Source organism: Triticum dicoccoides, chromosome 5A, assembly GCF_002162155.2.
Source record: "Triticum dicoccoides isolate Atlit2015 ecotype Zavitan chromosome 5A, WEW_v2.0, whole genome shotgun sequence".
Classification (NCBI taxonomy): Eukaryota; Viridiplantae; Streptophyta; class Magnoliopsida; order Poales; family Poaceae; genus Triticum; species Triticum dicoccoides.
In genome coordinates, this window is record NC_041388.1 from 113650674 (window position 1) to 113669502 (window position 18829).

Here is an 18829-nt window from a genome sequence, read left to right on the forward strand (position 1 = left end):
TCGGAACCCCCACCGGTACGGTGCCTTACATCATCGATGTTAACGCGGCACCGCTCTTCTCCGAGTATTCTTCGCCGCGGCTCATCCAGGCGCGAACGGCAGCCGCGAAGCAGATCGGTGCCCGCACGCTATTCGCTACAATGCCTAGAGCGGGGGAGGAGGCGCACGACGTGAACAGGAAGATGTTCGACAGCATCCACGGCATAGACGAGGGAGGAGGGGGGCTATGAGGACATGCAGGTGGAAGACTCGGATCCCACCCAATCCGGCAACTACAGCAGCAACAGTCCTACACCCAAACGGCCACGCAGCAGTCCTGCACCCAGACCGGCGATGACACACAACAATAACAACATTGGGCCGCTGGAGAGCAGTAGCCGGAGGATGAGGATGAGGAGGACGGCAACGATAATTATCTGGATGATACAACCGACGATCCGAAGAAGAAGGGTAGAGCAGAAAGCTTCAACATGCAGGAGGACGAGCTGTTGTGCGATGTATGGATGGCCACTAGCATTGATCCGGTCCATGGCACGGAGCAAAAGGCCACAACCTTTTGGAGGAACATTCACATATGGTCCATGAACACAAGCATTTCGTGCCCTACTCCAACGCGGTCATCCACAACCGTGAATGGAAATCCCTCAACCATCGATGGTACACCATCCAAGAGGTCGTGTCCAAGTATTGCGGGCACTTGAAGCATCTCATTGCACGATGGTCTAGCGGTGCACAAATCACCAAGCAAGTAAGTTCATCACTAGCCAGATATGCTTTGGTTTTGTTGATCACTAGCTGGACATGTATTGTTTTGTTGCTCACTAGATGGATATGCATTGTCGACATTGTTTCACTTTGTAGCCTACTCGTGCTTGTGTGGTGTACAAGAAGTTGGAGAAGAAGTCCTTCACCGTCATGCATTGTTGGTGGAAGTTGAATGGGCAACCGAAGTACAACCTTTTCATTGCCAAGACCACCGCCCAAGCCAACGAGGAAGAAATCGATAACCCTACCGATCCAACCCAAGAACCGCTGAAAAAGGTTAGAAAAAAATTACGGGGAAGAAGTGGAAGGAGGAGAGGGCGAAGCGAGAAGGTGCGGGGTTCGAGTACATCCTAGCGAAGAAGGAGCAGGCATGCGTGAGGTGCTCGGACATCAAGCAGGAGAAGAAGACAGAGAGGTTCAAACTGTTGATGGAGGCGATGGACAAGAAGCTCAAGCTCGAAGAGAGGAGGACCATGATCGAGAGAGGAAGGACGCACTCGAGGAAAAGAGGGTGGAGATCACCGCCAATACAGAGGATGCCAAAATGTAGTCCTTGAATGTCAACTCTTTGGATGTCGACGCAAGAATGATAGTGCAATCCGTCCGCTACCGAATGTTGCAGCGACAAAAAGATGAGTTGGCGACAACAGACTAGGACACGGTGGAGGCGAAGGCGGACACGGACGGTGCCTATGCGGCGGCGACGGTACCTCCTTGATCGGGGAGCAACTGCTTGCATTGCCGGTCCGGCAAGGTAGAAATGCACGAACTGTCGGACTGATGTTCTCTTAGATACCGACATGTAAAAACTAAGCATAATTGCCTCTTTTTGATTGTGACCAGACATGCGATCCGGTGCTTGTGTGGTATTGGAGTATATTTGAATTTGAATTTACTAACGAACATATACAAAGTAGAATACGATTGGATAGCAGGCTCCTGCATCCCCTATCCATGGACGGATGCGGAAGTAAATTTATGGATTGAGGTTGGAGCTGCCCTAGTTTCGTCATCCTTGCAACGAATCTGGATGCAGCGAATCGACGTTCGAAACGTGGGTGCCGTTGGTTTTCCTTATAAACCATGGGAATCCAACCGAAACATCATGGCTGATCGGCAACCAATTGCAACAAGGTTAAGAAACGAATATATCTAAGTTTGTGGCGTAACTGTGCCATTTGTTTTTACCAGGTGGCTGCGCCGCTTACGGAAGGAATAAGTGAGGAAAAAGAAAAGAGGAAGAAAAGGGGGGAATAATACATCCAAAACTTCATTGTCATGAGAATATGTGAAGTGGCCTTTGGGAGCACATACGGTCACTTTTGCACGATTAAAGAAGAAGAAAACTGGCAAGACGCAGTTTTGTCAAAAGGGAATAGCTGGAATAGTGGTACAACGACTACTCTCCGATACATCGAAGAATAGAGCAGGAAATATTGTGTAGTCACATGATAAACGGTGCAATATGAGAAACTTTATATTTGTTTCGTGTGACTAGGAGTGTGCCCCCGTCTTCCTTTGCACTCCAACTAATCCAAAAGAAACAGATATTTTATATTTTATGTAATCAAAGATGGCATGGCACACATGCAGAAATGAAGGTATGAGAAAGAAATTTTAGGGGACATGGTGACCACTGAGACCCCGACTGACTCTTGGAGGCCTTGAACAGTCGACCAACGTCTCAGTAAAGCAAAAACAGCCAGGCAGGCTCAGAGATAAAGAGAGAGATGAATTGATGAAGAATGGACAAACTTGTCATTGCCTAGCCAGCCAACAGTGGCATGAAGGGAACATGACACACACTAACAATTGTCGAAATTTCACTCATCTGCTATATAGCCAGGAACAGATTATTAAACCCTTCTTACTAGGCTGTTCCAGGCACCGCACTACTGTTTCCGCCACTAACTAATTCAGCGCAGTTGCACACACAAACCAGAAATTTCTGGAACAGGCATGCATAGTGAAGTCGTCAAGAAGAAGGATTGCAGTTGTACGTGTGGAGATTTCCACGGAGCACTCGATTGGCACTGAAGTTGAAATTCGCACCGACGATGATGACCGACCGCTCCTGAAGACGAAGGTAGTGCATTCTGCCACTGCCAGAAGAAGAAGCGGGCTGAGGCGGTCACCTACACGGCAGGTGATAGGGACACAAGAGAGGCCCAACACAGCAAAACAAACAAGGCAGAAGAAATGGAGGAAAAAGGAGAAAGAAATCAAGAGGAAAATAGATCAACGAATGGGGCTCCTTTGTACTAGTGGGGTGGAACAGTAGCGTGCCGCGCTGCAGCGGTGTTGGGAGGAGGCTCCCAAAAGCAAGATGCCAAGATAAAAAGGTGGTGGCTGCTGAGAGGGGAGGAGGCCACCCCGCAGCAGCAGCCCAAAGTGGACTGCAGCACAGATCGGAGCTGGGTGTGGGTGTGAGTGTGGGTGAGTGGCCTCCACATCGGACCAGAGCTAGCTTCTTCCGTGACTTTTTGGCTGTCACAGCTGAGCCACACGCCAGGAAATCATTTCCCTTCTGTTAACCAGACTTTTCAGAGAGAAACAAACAAATGGTGGTACAGTAATGGAGGAGTTAGGTCCCATGGATCAAATTATTTCTCACGGCCCTACCCCTCTGCTCAAGTGGTCGCCACGCTCCACAGCAATCTTTGCCCATGATGCAGGCAAAAAACTTCAGGCTTCAGCATGGATGATGGCAGCAAAAAAGGCGGGATAGATGATGCAGGATTATTAAGCATATAACTAAAATGGAGCAGCATGTCCTAACACCCCGGTCAATAATCAATCATGTCACGTGTTATCGTATAAGACGTGTCATCGGGGCCAAAACCTTTCTTAATAAAGCAAAGCAGCCATAATTTGGGAGTAACTTGGGGCTCGCTAATGGAGCATAAGTTGACCTGACGGCACCCAGACATTCAAAAAAGGATGATCAAAACTTCCAAGACACATTGTGCATCGTTTCGGCTGCACAAGGATGAAGAACATCCGTCCAAGGCTACGGTCAGCTTATGACCACAGATTCACAAAAAGCTTGATCTCAGCTTTGGCCCAAACAGCTCTAGAAGGACACTTCTTGCAAGGACAGGTTTGTGCAGGCAATCAGCAGTAGTAGGTGTGCTGGGGTGTGCCTATGATATCAACTTGCAAGATCTTTTTCTGAGCCTCGATAATGGCTGACAAAAAAGGTGGGATGGTGTCCTCTGTGCCAATGATAATGGCTGACAAAAAGGCCAATACTGCTTTTCATATCAAGAGGACAGAAAAAGAAAACCAAGGAAACCAGATAGAGACTTCACCAAGATTCCCATTTCCAATCACAAGCAAGAGGTAAAATTCTAGTAGAATACACTGGCTGTTTCGTGCACTGCGAAGTACTACCTCTGTTCCTAAATATAAGACGTTTTTGCAGTTCGAACAGAGGTAAGTAGTAATTTTCATTCTAAATTACTACGGACAATCAAAAGGGAGGAGAATTAATACTCACCAGTCAATTTAAAGTAATTCATTTCAGCCAGATAAAAGGGGAAAACAGCCAGTTTTCAGTTGAATGCTGATTACTGTTTATTTCTCCCAGCAGTCAACAGTTTCCTGTTTAGCACAGACCATTATGCATTAGTACTTTCCAGGATTCAACTCTATGTAGGGAAATGTAGTGTGCATGTGTGCCTCAGCAAACACATAACACAAGTAGTCATTTAAACCAAAGCATGTTTCCTGAACTTTCACACATGCACACCGCCAAACACAGGTGAATCTGCAAACCCTTTGTTGAAAAAAAAATAGTAAGTCAAGATTCAAGAGCATCGGATATCCATCCAGTTTGATTGTAATTATAGGTCTAGAATTCTCACATCAATCAACAAAAAGAAAATACTGCTTATAGTTCTATGCATGGCGGTCTATCAAAGCACCAAAAGGTTGATAAGCACAACAGCTTTTCTTTCTCGTGAAAACACAAAAGAATCACATCCCATATTCCCATCAAAGAAGAAGAAAAGGAATCAAGAAAGCAGCAGCTACGCCTTCAGAATCACCATGTTTTGTACAAAGTTAGAGGTCTAACATTAGTTAGAAATAGGAAGTTCTGGCTAGCAGCCTGGTGGAGGTTTCAAGTCAGTAGTGGCATGAACACTAAATACTTGCTGACTTATTTATGTGGGAAACAGCGTTTCTATTTGAAATTTAAAAACATACCAGATGGCTATCACCAACAAGAGTCGAATGTTTTAATTTTAACTAGCCAGTACTGAGTACAGTCCAGTCAGCTATTACTGGTACTTCCTCCGTTTGGGTTTATTGGGCCCCCTCGTATTTTGGCTCAAACTTTGACCATCTATTTGACTAAAATAATATGAGATGTATGATACAAAAAGTATACTATTAGATTTGTACTTGAAAGAGGTTTCCCACGGTATAATTTTTATGGTCAAAATTTGTTTAACTGATGTAGTTAAATGGAGAGGCAATAAACCCGGACGGAGGAAGTAATTGCCTAATTGGTGGTAGTTAAACAGTTGTGACGGGAATTTTGTTATCAACACTCGCAATAATGAATTATGGTGGGCATATGATATTCAACTAAATTTATAAGTTATTTTTCTGGACAGCTCGACCAAAGCTAAAAGGTTTCAGCCTTTCAGGTATATAGTTGCAAACAAGAAATATGAAGCTCGTGAATTTGAAACGACGCCCACTATTAACAACCAATTTACTAGTATAATGCAGCAGCACTTGTGTGTACCTTGTAAGCCCCAAAAGGCATATACTGCTAGCACCAATGAAATCCACACACTAACCAAATAAACTGACCTCATAATATGCACACTATGAAGTTGCAATATAGCTTATGCAGCATGAGCCAATTGAAAAGCTACCTTTATAAGTTAGAATCTGAGGACAGCCCAAATGATGGAATATAGGGTCTTTATGGGAGCTCCAAATCACACCCACCAGATCACATGACCCCCAAGAGGCCAAGAGCTCCCTCCCTCGCCTATAAATGAGAGGCAAAAGTCATCAGACCCTTAGGCAACAAAGGTCAGCTTCCTTCTCTCCCTAGTAGCTTCATTCTTCTTCTTCTTCCAAACAGACTGGAGTTCATCAAGGATCTCGTCCTGAAACTGGAGCCTACAAGCACTCAAAGGAAGAAGAGCAAGAAGACAGGCTCCCAGCCGATACAAGGTAGGAGCGAACAACGTTAGGGTACTGTCGTTATATCCTGAGTTGATATGGTGACAGTGAGAGAAGAGACACGCAAAGGGCCGTGGACAGAGCAGGAGGACATGCAACTGGTATGCACTGTCCGTTTGTTCGGTGAACGCCGTTGGGATTTCATTGCCAAAGTATCAGGTTTGAGGGGTGGGGGATCCAAAAATTAGGTAGCTATATTGAAGTATTTTGCGCAAAGTCGCAACAACAAATGTCACCTTTGCTAATAACTTTCTTCTTGCTTCAACCTCTGTAATCTCCATGCAGGCCTCAACCGCACAGGAAAGAGCTGTCGCCTCCGGTGGGTTAACTACCTCCACCCTGGCCTAAAGCGTGGGCGCATGACTCCCCATGAAGAACGCCTCATCCTCGAGCTCCATGCTCGGTGGGGAAACAGGTTTGATTCAAAGAACAACCTAAGTAATTGGGTGATAGCTTTCCTCTGCTATTATGATGTATGAATGATATATCTGGAGGCTCTTCAATAGGTGGTCCAGGATAGCACGGAAGCTGCCAGGGCGTACCGACAATGAGATCAAGAACTACTGGAGAACACATATGAGGAAGAAAGCACAGGAGAGGAAGAGGAGCGTGTCACCCTCACCATCTTCATCCTCAGTGACATACCAATCCATTCAGCCACAGACGCCATCGATCATGGGAATTGGCGAGCAGGAACTTCATGGTGGCAGTAGCTGCATCACAAGCATATTGAAGGGCACGCCTGCTGACATGGATGGATACCTCATGGATCAGATATGGATGGAGATTGAGGCACCCTCTGGGGTCAACTTTCATGACGGGAAGGATAATTCATACAGCAGCCCCTCTGGCCCTCTGCTGCCATCACCGATGTGGGATTACTACAGCCCTGAGGCAGGCTGGAAGATGGATGAGATAAAGATGGCCCCACAAGTTAGCTACAGTAAAGGAATTGGCCCCAGTTATTGAAGCCATATATATTGTATCAGATTACTAAGTTACTTGCAACCTAGCAGAAGTGAAATGCTTTTGTTGAAAGAACCATTAGCATGGATCTAAAAAATATTTATATCTATCTAGCATTCCAAGTGTGCTCATGTTTTATGTATCTACTATGTAGCATCTAGTGTGCAAGACATGTAATGCAAGGACACTTCCACTTTGTATTCACAATAATCAGCTATCTCCTGTAAGACTTTTCCAATGCAAACATGATTAGCAGGTGTAATATCAACTTAAATGCTTGCAGATTGGGTCTAGAAATGTTATAACTGAGAAGATCATGCTGATTCAATTGAAAATATAGTACAAACAATGGTAAAACCGCTGAAGATTGCTTTGCATTAACTGGGGAGAAGTCAACTGGAACTAGTGTCCCCATCTAGCTGTGATACTATTCCATAGTGGCAACTTTCAAGTTACGGGATAGGAAAAAAAGGCATAGCTATCAGGAGTCAGGAGCCACATGTCCATGACGTCTTGAAGATAAAATACGAGGTCGAACAGCCAAAAGACTATGGCAAAACATTACAGAACAAATATCTGGAAGAGCAAATGAAACACAAAATAATTCCACTAAAAATGAGCTTTCAATTTACAGAAACTCCCAAGTCTATATTTAGAATTATTTCTTAAACCTGGCTCTAGATTGAGAAAGCGTTTCTTCAAGTAAAATTTTATCCCCTAACCCTTCATGCATATGAACAAGTCATACAGCTGGAGAACAAGATTTCAGAATCATGGTTACAAAAGAAAGACAAAATAGTGAACTCTGACATATAATGCAACACAAGCACGCAAAGCAGATGATTGGCAGATTGATGGCCCTGATGGCTACCCTCTACCTAGAAACAGTGGTTCGGGAAATAAATGCGTAACCATATATGCTACTACATGAAAGTTACAGCAGGCAAAGTTCATGAATGTTGTGCTGGGAGATGGTACTTCCTTCGTTAAGTAAAAGACCCACAAATTTTAATGTTTTTTAAGATGCATTTCGACAAATATATCTACATCGCAGCATATGAGTACTTTACAACTATTTTCAAACATAGAAGTATACATGGTCTTAGTTTTATTTTAATTTTGTAACTACATTGTCTTAGTTTTTACATGACCAAACATACAGATTGATGGACCAACTCTTGGCTAAAGCTTATAAAATTTGACCCTAACAAAAGTGTGCATTGGCCTTAAAAGATTGAAATGGAGGGAAAATCTTTGATCTAAGCAGGACAAATAGGAAACTTCTGAAACACGTCATAAACAGCAGCAAGCAAGCAAAAGCTGTCTAGTTCTTTTACAGAATGCTCTACAATGGGCTCATCATCTCGTGGCTACAGAATTATCAATGTCCATAGCCTAGCCTGCAAAAAGATGAAAAGTTAAAAAAAAAGCAAGTGGACTATCTTTTATTCTTTGGTTTCTTTAGAAAAAAGAATTGATCGATTAGCATTAGAATTCTAGTTCATTTAAGTTGGGTTTGCACCAATTTTCTAGCAATCTTGCAGGTTATGCGTGCAGGAAAGCAGAAATTACACGGTGATAGGGGAATTAGAAGGTGGTTATAAGTGGCCTGTATAGAGAACTTTGTATCCTCTACTTTAGTGAAACTGACCCTTCATTTATCTTTCGATTGAACAAAATCCCTAGTGCTTAACCACCTGGACCCAACCAATATTGTCGTATGGTGCCTCCAGAAAAAACAAAAAGAGGGTAGCGCTGATAGCGATAGGATGACTGTGGACCCCCAGCAACTTAAAAAACTTATAGTTGTAACTTAGCAGGGTGAATTAAAAATATGATAAAGATCAAAATAAGGCAGACAAAAGTGCTTTGGACAAGAAACAAGACAGAACACCAATGCCATAAAATGGAGAGAGCCTTGGCAGGATGAATCCTGAACAAAGTGTTCTGCAGTTTTGCTCAATAGTTCTCTGACGAATCCATGGCCATCACATGTCAAAATTTTATGTCGAGGGGCTAAATCTGAAAGATCACATGGCTAATAAAATAGGAGCACACGAGTGCAAGGATATGATGCGTGAGTGATGTTAAGTATAATAGTGCTTGAGACAGAAATGAGAAAACACATGGCTGGCACTTCAAGCAAATTCATATACATGGAAAGGCTTTCCGAGCAGGGAGGAGCAAACGGGTCCAAACCTCCAAAGTCCCACACTTGTCTTCAAGTGAAAATACATCAAATGCAAACAAGAATAACAAATTCACCAACTTGTATGATGTTATTTCTTCTTTCTTTCTGGACATAGTTGCAGTTGGTTTGGATGAAATTATTTTCACATATTTTACATATATGCAGGAACCAGGTACATGGCACTGCATTTAATCAGTGAAGTTCAAAACAGTTGATCAGATGATAGCTCCAGGATACCAGAAATGTTAACTAGCAAACATGGATTACTATCCAACATGTCTTGAAGATAAGTAACACTTATTCTTTCATACAAATACAATTCTAGTTGTGAATTAACAATGACTAATAGCCCATGATGTCAGCAATCAGAAGCCCAATCATATACAAAAACTTCCTGATAATACCAAATCTCACCAATTAACAGATAAGCCCAATCATTATGCAGTAAATCAAGGTAAATTTGTAGACAACAATATTCAAGCTATGCATAGGCAGCCCAAGCTTATTAGCAAAGAAAGAAGACAGGACAGATCCATAACCCAACACAGGGTTCTAACATGATACTGAAGGAGTACAAAAGGTTAAAATGTAAAATACACCTAAATTGGTTCAAAAGAAAGCCTCTAATTCTGCCCATAGCATTCCCTCGTTTTTGCCCACAGTGAGCAGTCATTATCAAGAAGGGAGGGACACTGGTACCAGGAAAGTGTTTTGAAAGACCTTGTAATCATTTTTTCAGGCTCTGAGTTATGTAACCCTTCCATCTTCATCCCCAGCACCTAAAAAGTTTGGCAAGTACAATAAAAAAAGTCTGGTAAGACTTTGCATGCATAATGTGAACTCATGAATTATGGCAAAATAGTGCAATAGCATCATGGCTTAGAGAAAGATCTTCATTTCACTTACTAACTTGCGCATGGCATTAGAAGTATCAATCAGTTCATGCATTATAACTAACTTGTAACATAATGAAATTCGTATACTAGATTAAATAAATATTGGGTCAGAGAAAGATCTTCATCTCACTTAAATAAGTACTAACTTGTGCATGGCATTAGAACTATCAATCAGTTGGCAAGTAAGATATTCTAATTAAAACTTGCATAAAAAGAAGAAAAAAATCAACAAGAGATAGATCCACATTACCCTCCCCCACCCCCTACCCCACACGCCAACCCCCCAAACTCTTGGTGAAGTTTAAGTGACAACCCCCAGCATCAAAACCACGGAGAAGACCCTCCTTGCCTGTTGACTGTGGTTAACCGTGGTTTTGTCCTACGTGCCCGCCACCTCAGCTCCTTTCTCATCTTCACATCAGCACCTCACAACAAACTTGAGAATTTATTTTCTCTTAAACTATTGCTCAGTTCTAACTGAAATTTTAATGGTAGTGTCAGGGGATTATGTTTGATTCTCAACGTTATCTGAATATTTTCAGGACAGTTTGAATTTTGAGCCAAATTTTGAACCAAAAACTTCAGAACTGATTCTCTCCTAAACTATTGCTAGGTTTCGGCTGGATTTTAACTGTCAGAGGACCTCGAAAACAGGGATGTTTACTGAGCTGTGGTGTATGTATCTATGTCTAGAACTGAAGTACTGAACTGTTCTTAACTGAAGTTCTTAACTGCCACCTATGCTATGTATATTGGACATTTTTATGTTTGGTTGTTGGCTTGTTGCTTCCTCTCTGTCTTGGTATCGTTTAACACTTGTTGTTAGCTGTTGCTAGATGGAAACATGGATTTGGAACTTGGAGTGTAGATCGATGCTTTAAACTCTCAAAAGTGGTGTACTGATGTGCTGCTGAACCTTTCAATTTTCATTATTCAAAGTTACAATATTTACATTGTTCAGGCTTGGAGGCTTCTGCATGCTTAGGAAAAGAGCGAACAACAAGGTAATCTGCTGTTCCTAGCAACCACGCACATTTATTTGTGATTTTAAAAAGTAGTAAAACGTATTCCTGTACTTTAAAAATGAGAATAAAATATGTATCCGTATCAGTGCCGGCATAGCAGAGGACCATTTTCTGTATTTTTCAGATTTTTCTGGACAGTTTCAATTCTAGTTAAAATTTGAACCAACAAACTTCAGAACTGATGTTCTCCTAAACAGTTTATCAGTTTGGGCAGAAATCTGATGCTGATATGAAGGCAGGAGAGAAGCTGAAGTGGTGCCCACGTAGGAACAAACCATGGCCAACCAGAGTAAAACAAGCGGGCGGGGGGATCTTTTGAGTGGCTCTGATAGCAATGAGACAATAACTATGGAAAATTGACCTGGTTTTAATTAATATTCATAAACAAGTGATGATATACTTAAATAAAGAATTATTAACAGCAGGGCTAGCTCTTCTTTATTTAAGTTTTTTTTCTAAAAAAAGGCCGTAAACAACTGTATTGAGAAATCATTGATGACAACAACCTAGTAGCCTACTACTATTTCACAAGAACAGTGAGGGAGTAGTAGGCTACTGTAATTGCTTATTCCTTCAGGAGGCTACAGATTAGGCATTCTCCTGTAATCCCTAACTCCATTAGTATTGTCAGGTAAAACTGTTAAATCTGTGGCTTGCCCTTTCAGTTTGTGTTGCCCTAATAATATTTCCCAGTCAGGATCAAGGAATGCATTTTCAACAAACACATATTAGTGGAGAATAGACAACAGAAATACAAAGTTCGGTTAAATCAACACGCATGACCTTCAAAATAGTAAGACTCGCTACAAAGACTAAACTAACCTTGCCATTCAGAAGGTCCTAACAAAACAAAGAAATATATATATTGTGCACGCTGATTATAATGACTTGAATAATAAACTTCTAAATATTTTCTTAAATCTTAAGTCCTCATAGAGCAGCTGCCAGCAAGCTGACCTAGTGTACAACAGATCCGTAGAAGACAGCCTCAGCAGGACCAGTCATGTAAACATGATTGTTATCCTCCCTCCACTCAATTTCCAATGGCCCACCAGGCAAATCAACTACACATTTCTGTATCACAACAAAAAATATATACATCAACAAATAAGGTAAAATTGACAAGTGTAGAAAAAATAATAAGGTACAGACCCGTTCAGCTCGGCCCTCAAGAACAGCTGCAACAACAACGGCACAAGCACCAGTCCCACAAGCAAGAGTTGCTCCTACAGTCCAGATCATAAATTTTATTTTGTCATATCCACTACATGAAAGAAATGCCTGGAGATAAGAGGATATCTCACTCAAAATCATCAGATATTGGAGTTATTTACACTATGGGTTAATGTTTTGGAGGACCAAAAGATGTGTAACATTTTTATAACATATAAAGATAATGCAGGGAGGGAAAGGATTTCTCATGTTCAAGCACAATCATGTCCTATAAAATTGAAGGAAGATCAAGGGGATATCAGTTATACCAGCACCCCGCTCCCAAACTCGCATTTTGAGGTGTGAGCGAGACAAGACCTCCACAAATTCTGCAGAAAGAAACTTACTTAATAAAACACAAATGCAAGGGCATTTACATTAAGCATATAGCAGCATAAAAAGTTACCAGTGTTGGTCCGAGCAGGAAACATTTCATGATGCTCAAATTTGGGCCCAATATCACTAAGCTTCAAATCATCAACATGCAGAACCTGTGGTCCAGCCAAGAAAATAATAAACTCATCTGAACAGCTCAGGTAGGCTAACCTAAATATGATTTGCTAGCAAATAGCAGTCACTTCATTTGTAGCAAAATTTACAACAGACAGGTGGTAGAGGCAATTCATTACAATATCTGCAAAAATGGACTTCGAATTGAGCAGTAACAATATGCATCTTACAGAAACTTTCCTTGCAGTCCAAAGGCATACAACATAGGTGTTGTCACAAATTTATTGAAGAGAAAAAATACTTGGTGACAACTGGCAATGAACAAAATGGAATGCAAAGACAACCGATCCCTCCCTATTGTTTCCATAAAGAAAACCCACTGGTTCACTTTTTTTTCTCAAAAAGACATTCATCAAAATTACGTCATTTTGTATCAGAAGCACACAGAGAAGGCAGAAAAGCTTGCAGAGGCAAAACAAAACAGAAGTCCACATAAATTGTTAGGCGATGTCTTTGCTACAAGGACCTTTTGGTCATAGAAAACTGGAGGTAGAACACGCAGAGATGAAATTCAGTAGGCATAAAGAAATTTCTGAGCTTTGACAAAAGGCAGTTTGAAAGAAAAGGAAATGAAGTTGCAAATCTATTTGTTGAGGGAAGGCAGGCATTTTTTCATCCGTATAGACAGAATAAAGCAAAGTTCAAAACATGTAAACGGGCAATTCGCAAACCGTTACCTTCAACTCTTTTGAACCAAACGTGATGCAATGAGGATTGCCCATACTAACACAGGTTACATGCCATGCTAGCCCGTCAATTGCCAATTCCGCTTTTACAACAGCTTCATTCTTGGTGGATGGCAGTTTTGTGGGAACATCTGGTCCATAAAGAATGGGTTCGCCCATATCAACCTTAACCTGGGAACAAGATAAATATATTGGAATATGTGATTACTATCGACAATATAAGTTCAGAGTTGGAAGACAAACATATAGACAAGATGGTGCTTTGAAATTTGGTAGGAAGGGAACACTCTCGAGGCTAATGGGGGCAAGAAAAGACGCCAGGGGATTCAACGGTTTAAAGTGTCCAAGAAAATTGCAAAACCTTGGAAAATAATTAAGATTATAACAACCATTATGAAATGCTTGCTACATGACATTGTTCTTGCAAGCACACTGAAAATTGTGCAAAGTTATTGCCAGTTACTCAACAATGCTAGCATAAAAGTTCGTCCTATTAGCAAATTGCAAGAGGCATGGAAGCTAAGGCAGGTTTAAAACAAGAGAAAAGTATGTTTCTCGTCCCTCAAGTTTACAAAAGGTAGACATTTGGTTTACAAAAGGTAGACATTTGGTCCCTTGTCTTTTTCCTGCTATATTTGGTCCCTCGTATTCCAAAACCTGACACAAATCGTCCAAAACCATAAATGAGGGGAAAACCGCTGACATGTCGCGGGTTTTTTGTACCCACTTGCCACGTTGGATGGGGTATTATTTTTCTCTCTCCCCCCTTAACTTCTTCCTACAGCCGTCCATCCCCGCCGCCTCCCTCTGCCACTGGCCAGCGAGGACACAACCTTCCAGCGCCGCCACTATTACCCGCAGTCCCCCGCGCTGCCCTCGCTCCCCACCCGCAAATGACTCCCCGCGCCGCCAGATCCAGCCAACCGCTGCCGGATCTGAGCCGGTATCCTCTGTCGTCTTCCTTCCTCACCATCCGCACGGGGATCGTGCTCGGGGAGTAGTGCTGAGCGGCGGCCGCGTGGGGCGGGCACTGCTGGTCATGCGACTCCCGCTGACAGGGACCTCCTGTTGCACCCGCAATTAGGACCTGGACGGCGCACTCAACGCCACTCCAAGGTCCAGGAGTTCCCGGTCAGGCAACCTCACCTTCTTCCAGAATGGGATGCTCTGTTGTCGTGGATCCTCGGGTGCGACGGTGCTCGGGAGCCGTGCGACACGCTGTGCGACGGGGTACTCGGGCTTGGCAGCGCGTGTGGTGTGAGCTTCTGCAGCGCGTGCTCAGCCAGCCTGCTGATGCATCCCACGAAGAGAGGAAGAGAGAGATGAGGTGGCAGTCAATTTGAGTCAAAACCAACGACAAGTCAGCCCTTTGTGTCTGGTTTCGGATGAAATTTGCAAGGTTTTGAGACACGAGGGACTAAATGTCGCCCAAAAAATCTTGAAGGACTGAATGTCTACTTTTTGTAAACTTGAGGGACGAAAAATATATTTTCCTCTTAAAACAATCCTGAACAACTGCAGAGCCAGGAACAAACCATAGCAGGCTGCTGGAGATGAAAACGAATAGTTTACCTTGCTCATGATTGAATAATATGAATGGAAAACTATGGTGGTGTATGCCTTCTAAATTTAGCGACAACAATAATAAATGACTAAACAAACTAAATGGCATTTACCTTTCCATCGTCTTGTATTTCAGGAATAATTAATCCAGCGCCAGTATGGATTTTGAAGCTGAAACATGAGAATGTAACTTTAGGGGGCAATTAAAATAATGGTTTATCTATATAGGAGTACCAAATTACCAGTACCCACTTTAAAGAACAGGATACCATCCAATTAGAACTATATGAATACTAAACTGAGATTCTGGTAGACAGATTAAATCTGCGGGTGGAACTTTCCTACCATTTCACTCCCAATTTAATTATCAAAGGATATTGAAAAGTTCGTGCATGAATTGGCACCTATGTGTTCCCTGTAGATTTTCAACCTCCGCTATAAAGCGAGCAAAGCAACGAACTCCATTGCCACACATCTGAAATATAAAATACATTATGGATGAAAAATACATATGAAACAATTCATGGTAACAATAAGATCCATAGTGAACACATTTTTTAGCAAAAATTGAGATAAAAAAAACACGGCGCAGAACAAGTGAACAACTAGAAGAAAAAAAAACATATGCCAACTTTAATTCCCTCTGGAAGGCAGCTCATTGACATGGTGTGAAGTGTATGACTAAAATGCTGCTTTGTACAGTAGGGTTGAAACATAATAGCACTTCCAAACCTTTACAGTCCATCAAGCTCACAATTTGATAAATATGCAAAACATGCATATTATGCAGGGACATGTATGGTATACTGTTGATGATTCTAGATAGATCCTCAATATATTGGATAGAGTATTATGAACATACTCTAGACGACCAACTCTATGATCTACAACCACTGTGACTTAGCGTGTGTTTAGTTCCAGGTACCAAGCGGAACGTAACGGGTCGGACCCGTTCCTACCCCTCGTTCTGGCGTTTAGTCCGCAGCTGGGATGGAACCTGCTCATTCCCACCAACCGAATATTCAGCTGAGATCCGGAACCAAGTGATACCTCCAAATCGAAGGAATTACATGGAACCGGTCGTTCTCTCTTTCTCCTCCCCCGTGACCCCTCGTCTCGCCGTCTGGTGCGCCGCCGCCCCCTCGTCTCGCCCCTCCCTCTCCGGTACACCGCCCCCTCGTCTCGCCGTCTAGTGCGCCACCGCCCCTCGTCTGGCCCCTCCCTCTCCGGTACGCCGCCTGCCCCTCGTCTCGTTATGCGCCGCCACTGGATCTGTGTCGTCACCGGCTCACGTATCTATTTCTGTGTCGATCTGCAACACACAAAGGGACGAAGATGGGATGCTTGAAAGAAGAGGAGCACGTGCAGCCCGCGAGTAGCTGCGTAGCTGCAGTCATGCAACGGGTCACAGCGGGGCTTGTGTTAGTTTTCTGATTGAAGTTTGGTGTTCTATTCTGTTCAAACTAGCTACATGGAAGCAATCAAGCAAAAGGAGGGAGTTAAAGAACAATAAGAAGAAAACTTAGCATGTGCGTGCTGGAGTCTATTTTGTTAACAACTGTACATCTTTACATCTTTTCAGGATCGCCCAGCAACTGGATTTGCACCTGATTTCGACCAAGAGAGTGCTAACCTCGATTCAGGAGGGCCAAATGTTCAGAATGTAACCTTACTTTTTGGCGAATGAACTTGCTATCTTATGAAATTGTGTTCTATGTGATGTAATACATATACCATGCTTGTGAATATATATTGTTATGTTGTTTTTCTCGAAAATACAAATGAAATGCTGCCGAAATTTTCAATTTTTGTTATTCCATCTTTCATTCCGTGCTTCCGAACCAAACACAAGAACAGAACCATTCCATTCTACCTTTTACTCGTACCAAACACAAGAACGGAACCGACCCGTTCCTCTGGAATGGAACCATTCCATTCCATGACAGTTGGTTCCTCAACCAAACACACCCTTAATGTAAGACGTTTTTGCAGTTTAAATTAAACTGCAAAAATGTCTTGCATTAAGTTACAGAGGGAGTATTATGTAAGTAGACTGACAGTACATGTATCAGTATACAGAAAATGTGAACTATAAAACTAGCTACAGAGACTGGATTTGCAGGCTATAGTTTTCCCCAGACAACACTTCAAGCATCACAGGAGGTTGTACGGCTACATCATACATTTTCCCTTCTACAGACAATGTCACGAAACTATATGCATGTCGGCAAAGATGTCACAGCAGAGAATGGTCATAACTGATATGAACATAATGCCGGATAACCCATAACTCATTTCCTATGGCCCAACATTATTCAGTGATGTAATGAAACAGCGGCTCACCTCCGGCTCGCTGCCATCGGAGTTGAATATCCTCATAGTGTAGTCCGCGCCGTTGACCCCCGGCAGGACGAAGATGACGCCATCAGCACCAATACCAAAGTTTCGGTCGCATAGCTTCGCCGCCTCCTCCGGTGTCACCTTCGGTACGGCCGAATCCCTGTTGTCGACCTACCAACCCAAACAGAATTCATCAAAATAACATAAATAAAATTAGCCACAGCACAGAATCTAAAACAGCAAGGATTGCACGAATTGGTAGCGGCATGTCACCCCCAAATGTATTCACGACGTGTGGTAGCTTGAAAAGAAAAACGGGAGAGGGAAAAGCATCACCATTATGAAGTCGTTGCCGAGGCCCTGGTACTTCACGAAGTGGAGCGCGCGCTCGGACTCGCGGCGCTCGAGGAACGAGGCGGCGGCTGGCGACTTGGGAGCGGACACGGCCATCGAGGCGACGGCGCGGCGGGGGCGCGGATTCCCACAGAACGGACGGAGGAGGCGACCGCCCGAGGAGGGGGCGGTGGAGGTGGTGAAGTTGGCAGCGAAGGATGTGACTCTGGCGGCGGCGGCGGCGGGCGACATGGCTACGAGTGCGAGAGCGGGGAGGGGTTTGGGGGAGGGTCCCTGTCGCCGTCGCTGCCGGCTAATGACGGGGAGCTTTCTGCTCTATGCAAGCGGGCTCCATGTGACACGTTGGCCCACTGTCATTGAGGGCGAGGGTTATCTGGGCTAACGTGTCCCAATCTTTTTTTTCTTGACGGAGCACGATCCTTTGCGCATCGGGTGGATTTATTTTTTCTTATTTTGAGCTGTCCGGCCAGTGTTGACCCGTCCTACCATGCCGTATGTTTAGAGGGTGCTTGGATACAAGGGACTATTTTTAGTCTGACTAAAAATAGTTTCTTTTAGAGGCTAAAGTTTCAAGCACCCCTGACTAAAGAGAGGCTAGGACTAGTCTTGAGGCTAAAATCTTTTAGTCATGGGAAACCTACTAAAATATGTATTAGCTCTCTCTCTCCTCATTTAATTTCTCTCCTTAGTTCTGGATTGGAGGGTTTGGAGGATAATAAATGCACAATAACTAGATTTTAGTCTCTTTAGTACTTAGATCCAAGCATGGGTGAGACTAGCAAGTTTTAGTCCCACTACTTTTAGTCATGGGACTAAAATGTATCCAAGCATGCTCTTATAGTCCCTAGCAGACTAGCAGATTCCCTAAAATCCAAATAGTAAATCCACTTTCGGATTGCAAATCCATCAGGCGGAATAGATACGTAAAATGATAGTACTGGATAATTCAAAGACCTACTTCAGGCGAGAATTTGTTTAGTGAGATCACGCGGTAGTCCGTTAACACAATTCACAAACAAAGACGAACAACAAACATAGTTCATACAAATTACAAACCATACCCTAGATAAACGAAAACCTAACCCTAGGCTTCATGGATCAAGCTCGTTGCAATGC

The 18829-nt window shown here is 43.1% G+C and overlaps 2 protein-coding genes across 2 annotated transcripts; one reads left to right on the forward strand and one right to left on the reverse strand.

The window, feature by feature from the left end:
• Positions 1–5737: 5737 nt before the first annotated feature.
• Positions 5738–7180, forward strand: LOC119299873 (myb-related protein MYBAS2-like). The gene is made up of 3 exons (XM_037577005.1): positions 5738–6129; positions 6256–6385; positions 6477–7180. The coding sequence occupies exons 1-3, from the start codon at positions 6009–6011 to the stop codon at positions 6937–6939; spliced, it is 714 nt and encodes a 237-aa protein (XP_037432902.1). The 5' UTR covers positions 5738–6008; the 3' UTR covers positions 6940–7180.
• A 2327-nt stretch (positions 7181–9507) lies between these two features.
• LOC119299876 (diaminopimelate epimerase, chloroplastic-like) lies at positions 9508–18007 on the reverse strand. The gene is made up of 10 exons (XM_037577007.1): positions 17696–18007; positions 17363–17530; positions 15424–15494; positions 15133–15190; positions 13448–13627; positions 12667–12751; positions 12530–12589; positions 12201–12274; positions 12006–12122; positions 9508–9906 (listed from the first exon to the last, which is right to left on the reverse strand). The coding sequence occupies exons 1-9, from the start codon at positions 17942–17944 to the stop codon at positions 12006–12008; spliced, it is 1062 nt and encodes a 353-aa protein (XP_037432904.1). The 5' UTR covers positions 17945–18007; the 3' UTR covers positions 9508–9906.
• Between the last annotated feature and the right edge of the window lie 822 nt (positions 18008–18829).

Bases quoted from the DNA above. Each gene is read 5' to 3' on its own strand.
- LOC119299873 (XM_037577005.1), top strand. From the start codon at position 6,009: ATGGTGACAGTGAGAGAAGAGACACGCAAAGGGCCGTGGACAGAGCAG. The intron at 6,130-6,255 runs GTTTGAGGGGTG...ATCTCCATGCAG, and splicing joins TTTCATTGCCAAAGTATCAG to GCCTCAACCGCACAGGAAAG. The intron at 6,386-6,476 runs GTTTGATTCAAA...GCTCTTCAATAG, and splicing joins CATGCTCGGTGGGGAAACAG to GTGGTCCAGGATAGCACGGA.
- LOC119299876 (XM_037577007.1), bottom strand. From the start codon at position 17,944: ATGTCGCCCGCCGCCGCCGCCGCCAGAGTCACATCCTTCGCTGCCAAC. The intron at 12,752-13,447 runs GTAACGGTTTGC...GCTGGACCACAG, and splicing joins TTGGTTCAAAAGAGTTGAAG to GTTCTGCATGTTGATGATTT. The intron at 12,590-12,666 runs GTAACTTTTTAT...TTCTTTCTGCAG, and splicing joins TCCTGCTCGGACCAACACTG to AATTTGTGGAGGTCTTGTCT.